The 7,225-nt window shown below is 35.5% G+C and overlaps 1 protein-coding gene across 1 annotated transcript; it reads right to left on the bottom strand.

Moving 5' to 3' along the window:
- Positions 1-2,832: 2,832 nt before the first annotated feature.
- On the bottom strand, positions 2,833-6,915 carry LOC131069911 (protein DUF642 L-GALACTONO-1,4-LACTONE-RESPONSIVE GENE 2). The gene is made up of 3 exons (XM_058005457.2): positions 6,048-6,915; positions 3,821-4,318; positions 2,833-3,630 (listed from the first exon to the last, which is right to left on the bottom strand). Exons 1-3 carry the CDS (start codon positions 6,190-6,192, stop codon positions 3,113-3,115), a joined length of 1,161 nt encoding a protein of 386 aa, XP_057861440.2. The 5' UTR covers positions 6,193-6,915; the 3' UTR covers positions 2,833-3,112.
- Positions 6,916-7,225: the final 310 nt, after the last annotated feature.

The raw sequence follows: 7,225 nt of genomic DNA, 5'->3' as shown, positions 1-7,225 counted from the left end.
GAAAGAAGATCAAGGTAGAGAGGAGTCAGGAAAAGAAGACAAGGTCGAGGATACTCAGAAACCTCCAGATCAGACAAATAATATGGACACAATACCATCTATGGAGACTCAATCTCCAACTAATAATGAAGGTCCAAAGGAGGTCAAAGTAGAGATTGACTCAAAAGATAAAAAGGTTGAGGTAATTGGTGTTGTCTCTGAAGCAAGAGACACTGCAGAAGATATCAAGGACTTCCTTGAAAAAGATAAATTGTTTTTTGATGATCTGGCATTGTCTCAAGGGCCTATCAATTTGGTCACCCTTTCTCCCATTCAAAACTTGAAGCTAGCATCATGTGCATAGACAAAGGCAAGATAAGAGATCCCAAAATCTCACATAGAGGACAGTGAGATGCTAAGTCTTTCTTTCGGTGTCCTGGAGAAGATAATGCCTACATTCTAGAAGGACACATCTGATTCTCCCTTCGGTCAGTTGAAGAGCCTAATCAATTCTATAAGTACTCACTTTGAGTCCTTAGAAAAAACAGTTGAAGTTAGAGTCCAGAATGAGTTTGATGCAAAAACATTCACGAATTAAAGAAGATGATTGCTCATGATAGGAGTCTGTTAGACACTTGTGTAAAAAGTATTCAAGATGCCTTATTTGAAGGAGGTAGTGTCTACAAATCTTGTTTGTCATACTCCAAATTTGTTGAGGATATTGAGAAGCAGATAAAGGAGATTGAGAAGCAGTTAGTAGGTATCTCTCAGTCATTTGATCCTTTGACTACTTTTGTGACCTATCAAGAAAGTTAGGTTATATCATTACTTGATAAAATTAAGAGCTTGATGCATGATAAGGACAAGCTCATTGGTAGAGTTGGTGAGCTTCGAAGCCTAATTACTCCTAAGATGGATACAATTCTTAGTGCCTTGAAGGAAGCTCGGGATGCCATAGCCACAAATGATCTCGCAGATCTTCAATCAACAAAGATGCAAGCATTTCTTTTTAGCGGTCTCATTTTAGTCTTGGAGTGTCTCAAGAAAGGTTGGGGCAATCATTTGAACTCATTGAAATTTTTTTTGGTAGACATATTCAAGTTTATGTAAGATAGGAATGTATATGTGTACATATGTTGTTGTATATAGACTTTTTGTATGAAATTTTGGCATGCGGATCCCTACCTTTGCCATTGATGTCAAAGAGGGAGTGTAGGGCAGTGAAAAATGTAATATTTATCTTAGGGGAGTTTTGGAATTTTTGAGTTTTGAGTTTTTGAGTGTGTACATATGTTGGTATTGATTCTGTCACTTAACTTCATTTTTCACTAAGTGTTTCCATCAATTTCAAAGGGGGAGATTGTTGGCAAGAGACACTGCACAACTAGTTAGGTGTTGTTATTGATGGCAACCCAAGTCATTTCTCTCATCCGCATTACATGGTTTGATCATATCGGAAGTCAGTTTGGTGATTTGTTCAAGTCCGACAAGCCTAGAACAGAGCATCTGACAGTGTTCAGTATTTTGGTCTGGATTTCTTTTCAGGCTACCGTTTTGTGTTGCGGATCTAAATGAAGGTAGATGGATGTCTGGAACATGTGATTCCAGAGTTTTGGTCTCCGGTGATGATTGGTGTGCAAGTTACAAGCTCCTGAGTACTAGGTTCTGGTTTGTCAGTGAATATCAAGTCGACTTGTGTAGTTGATCATTGTGTGGATTTGATGGAGCTATTTTGATGATTGGTTTTGTGATCCAAGAGGTTTAGCCGATAGTTTTGATAACGTGTGAGCAATTGTTTTGGTCTGCATTAGTATTTGTGCTCGAATTCAGCCGACAATTCAAATACGTTTCAATAATGTTCTAAGTCTTCATGAGCTAAAAAAGTGATGGATATGATTTCATGTTGTGGATATATATAATCAATGTAATTGATCATTTTAGGCATGAAAAAGGTGTTTGTAATTGATTGTGCATAGTTTCACGTGCGCAGGTTAGAGATGTGTGCTCCAGATTTGTGACAAAGCAGTGAGAGATGAAGTGTAAGAAATTCATGTATTGTGCTTAACTGGAACTATACTTTGACATTTGTAGATGGTGTTCTTTAGTTCAGACATTTCAGTTATCTTTTGTTAAAGATTTTGTAAGCAGTGAGCTCTAGGTTGTGCGTATGAATGCATGTGCGTTCCCATTGTAAAACCTCTATTTGAGTATACTCATTTTGTGGGTTCATCCGTGGTTTTTCCCTTAACCGAGTTTCCACGTATAAATTCCTTGTGTTATGGTGTTGTAGTTGTTCATTTTATGTTCTTGCATCTTTCTTTTTGATTAAATGTGTTAAGTGGTTGAAAGAACAAGTTGATAATGTCAAAGTTTGCAGAACACTGATTCACCCCCCCCTCCCTCTCAGTGTTCTTTGATTCCAACAGGCTAATGCAAATTGAAAATTTTACTACTAAAAATATTTCTTTTTAAATGAATACATTATTCCAACACCATCAAAGATAAAAACACTAACCCTACATTAAAAGAGATGCACTAAAGATCACACTATAACAAATTTGAAACAAATTGTACACATAACAAAAGTTAATGGAGAGGATTAATATCCCTTAATTTAAGATGCTCAATTAAGTGATTAAAAATAATCAATTAAAAGAGATGAAATAAAAATTATGTTCATAACAATGTTGCCACAAATCCTACTCATAACAAAATTTAATGAAACAAATAAATATCGTTTAATCAAAGAAATTCAACTATTCATCAGATTTTTAGATTTGATTGTGTGAAGTTTTTAAACATTATATGAATGTAATGTAATCTATCTTAGAAAAGTCCTTAAGAAATAAAAAATCACTGAAAATAATTAATTTAACATTTACCATTATTTCTAAAATACATATATGACTGGCTGGCCTGGCTCGATATCACCCCAGGGCCCAGCCTATAACAGGGTGCTGAATCCTGCTGTTTTCATGATGCTATTACTGTTGATGGGCTTCATTTTAGCTAACATATCTAAATGATATGCGACTCGGTTACTCTCATATACCTCACAGAGGCCTGTCATCTGCTTCTAGTTCTGATAAGCATATCAGCAGAGCAAAGCAATGGAAGCACAATCAACATAAATTTAATGGAGAACCAACTTAACATCGTCAATAACCGGTCCACACAGTGAACTCATATCATCACTCCTCACATGATAAAATGTACTGTAGAACACGATCCGAGTCTTTGCAGAAACTGCTTTGAAGGCTAGTTGGGCACTTTTGAAGCCTCCGGTGCCCTTGGATTCATAGGGCACTTTCACAGTGTCTTTTCCTGCAAAAGCCTCGACGATCATGGATCCACTGCAAGTATTGCTTCCGTCTCCGATCATGAAGCTCAGCACATAAGTTTTCCCCATAGTTGTGGGCACAATCTGGGAAATGGAGCTCTCTTTGCCCGCCAGCAGTTCCACAGCTCTTTTGCCCTCTGGTACTGCATAGTGCAAGGCATCGATGTATTTGACGGATTTCAGAGAGTCGATTATCCAGCCTGGCAGAGGGGAATTGTCGTCGTCTATGTTGGGAGGCAGCAGAACTCCATAAGCAGAGCGGCGGAACACCAGAGGTCCTTCTTCAAAATTCCCATTTTTTATCAAATTACCTGCAACACCCCCAATTAGCTGGTTTTAAGAAATTTACTAAGGTCTACAATTAAATTTGAAAGCTTCTGGATCATTAGTGTTTCACATCATACTCTAGAATCCATCAATTAGGGGTCATCATACTCTATAATCCATCGATTAAGGTCTAGAATCCATCAATTAGGGTTTACAAAGTTTAGTCTGCTTTACCCTTAAGATGCCGGGGTAGTTTCAGCTCCTTAATGGCGATTGCATCAATGAGAGGGCCACAGGCGGGATCATCCGTCACGCCCGGGTTGTGAAAAATGATTTGCGCCTTGCTGGAAGCCGCCTGGAAACCCCAAGCGTAGGAATCCCACCCGGTACTGCTGTACAGGGTCTGCATTGGCAGTTGCCCTGCCTCCGGCGGAACAGAGACATTCAATGCCTCCTGCTGGGCGCAGGTTCGAGCCACGCTAAATGTGAGAGAATAGAAGGATCCCTCTTTCACCTCCACCGTCTGGCTTATCCGTGCCTCGTTCCCCAGCCTTGCAGCATGATCCCCTTGCGGGACTACTACTAACATATCGCCCTGTTGGTGCCCGCTTTTTATGTATTCAACAAAGCCCTCGATTTGCCAAAAGGGCAGCGAGTTCGATCCCTTGATCGCTGTTCCCTTCAACATGGATTGCTTTGGACCGTACTCAAAGTTTCCATTCTTCAGCAAACCTATTCAACATACACATCAACAATCCTTAGCTTAAGATTTGAGAAAAAGTACATTAGAGTAAGAAAGAGCCTATCTGGCCCTGTGTATTATGGTCAATGTACAGACTGTTTTACCAACAGCTAAAACAAACAGGGCAATGTTCATCATTGCTGATTTTTTCTGTATTAAACTGTATTAATTTTTTTTTAAACTAATGATTCTGATCATTTTTCATTTTTCATGATGCATACAATAATATGAAACATTGCAGAAGTGCTCGATTCTTCATTATGAGTTGTAGATCATATTTCATGATCTCTTATCAAGACGAATACAATAACATAAGAAATTGTGGATATGTTTAATTCCTCATTACGAGATATCTGATCTATATTTATTATCACTCTACTTTCACAATTTCTTACATTATTGTACTCAGATATCATAAAATATGATTCAAAATATTAACTTCGAGAATCCTTAAAAAAAAATCTAATATAAACTGTATTAACTTCATGCATATGATTATACGTGCTCACCATTTTTGATAGGATGTTCAGCACTAACGCAACAGAGATGTACTAGATGTAAAGCACAAAACAGATGGATACGGGAGCTTCCCTTGTAATTTCTAATTCTACTTGAATGCACTGTGTAAACTGATTGGAATGCAGATAATTGTATTTAATATCAAATATACAGACTGTTTACGAACAGCTAAAATAAATAAGATAATATATCAATGCTATTAGATTTCTACAATTCGTTCGAATATTGGTTGTATTTTTTGGATTTGATCGTGTGAAAAAATTATTAACCATCAATATTTCAGATCACACTCCGCTGTCCATCTTCAGGATCTTGAACTATTTGACATTCTGAAATGTGATCCAAAACGTTATTAATAAATTTCTCACACAATCACATCCAGAAACTACAAATAATAAGATAATATATAACATTGCTGATTTTTTCTAAATTAAACTGTATTATTTTATTTTTTTTAAATTAATTTTTTGGATCATATTTCATGATCTCTTATAAGAAATTGTAGAAATGTTTGATTTTACATTATGAAATCTTTGATCTCTATTTATTATCTCACTTCTCTCACTTCTGTAATTTTCCATATTTTTATATTCAGAAATCATGAAATATGAACTAAAACGTGAACTTTTAAGAAACAATTTAACGCAATTTAATCCAGAAAATGTCATACATCTGAATATACAACATGCTCACCATTTTTAATAGGAGCTGCAGCACTAATGCAACAGAGATATGCTAGATGTAAATCACAAAACAAATGGTTCATCTTCCACACAGAGCTTCCTTGGTAATTTCTACAATTCTACTTGAGTACATTGTATAAACTGATTGGAATATGCAGATCATTGTATTTCATATCAAATGTACAGACTTTTTAACAACAGCTAAAACAAACAGGGCAATTCACAATATTGCTGCTTTATTTTGAATTAAATATTTTATTTAAATTAATGTTTAAGATCATATTTTATGATTTCTATTAAGATGAATACAATAATATTAAAAATTACATAAATGCCCAATCCTCTATTATGGGATCTCTGATCTCTATTCAGTATTTCTCACTTCTGTAATTTTCCACATTATTGTACTCAGAGTTCACGATTCGAAATATCAACTTTTCAAATACAAATTAAACACAATTTGATTAAAAAAAAAAAAAAAATCTAATATGAACTGTGAAAAAGTCAACATGCTCACCATTTTTTATAGGAGCTGCAGCAGTAATGCAACAGAGATATAGTAGATGTAAAGCGCAAAACAGATGTTTCATCTTGCACACAGAGCTTCCCTGGCAATTTCCACTTGAATGCATTGTGCAAACTGATTGGAATATGCAGATCATTATACTTCAGTAGCCTTTTATACAATTTCATAACCATTAAAAAAATCTCAGAAAAGAGGTGTAATGAAGATTCCCAGCGATTACGCCCTAAATTGACAGAACGTGGCTTCAGATGAAACCTAATTGTACACTTTTAGTCATCAGGCTTCGACCCATCCAGTGATTTTTTGAATGACACAGAATTAAGTATAGCTTGAAACAGGAAAAAAAATTGATCAAAAGGGCTTGTGGCTTCAATAACGCCATTTAATTTATGCTGGATCGCCGACAAGTCATATGCCCAAAATCTAATTTAAGCAGAGACAACTGAAATGGTCGACTGCCCTTTTTTCTGTGAGTATCAAATTTTCATGTGCGGAGAAATAATTGTAATACAGCCCCCACGAGGTGCAATGGTTTGTTAATATTTTTGTATTGGGAAGGAACATGGATGATGAGATCAGTTGCAGGTTTTAAAGCCCAGCTGGCAACATCATCATTGTGGGAGATTCTCTGGTCTTTTGATACAGCTTAAGAAGCCATTTACTAATAATTTTGGCTACCTCGAAATCCACATACAGAAGAAAAGAAATCCCTAATGCAGAGGGGGGAATATTTTGTTTGTTTGCAGTTGCAGTTGCTCCAATGGAAATTTTTAAGTTTTTAATAATAGTATAAATATTATTGTTATAATCTATATGGATTTGGACAACCTATGAAATGAGTGAGCATGTCCATGGAGGTAATAGTTTTAAGTTTTGTTTGTATCAGATTCTTTTGCAGTCAAGATTGAGATTTTCAAGAGTATAAGAAAATATTAAGAAGAAAAAAGACAGAAGAAAAGAATAAAATAAAAGCAATTACACCAAATAATAGTGTGAAGCAAAGTATTTTTTAATGTTAATGTACTTTAATTAAATAATGGTTAAACAAAAGTATATTTAAGTTAAATCAAATCAAATCAAATGATGGTTGGATACGACAATATGTGTAAATTAGTGTTATTTTAAGAAATTAAATGTATAGAGATAGGGAGACTTAATTTTTGGAACAA

This window comes from Cryptomeria japonica, chromosome 7, assembly GCF_030272615.1.
Source record: "Cryptomeria japonica chromosome 7, Sugi_1.0, whole genome shotgun sequence".
NCBI classification, from domain to species: Eukaryota; Viridiplantae; Streptophyta; class Pinopsida; order Cupressales; family Cupressaceae; genus Cryptomeria; species Cryptomeria japonica.
This window is presented reverse-complemented; position numbering and strand designations above follow the sequence as displayed.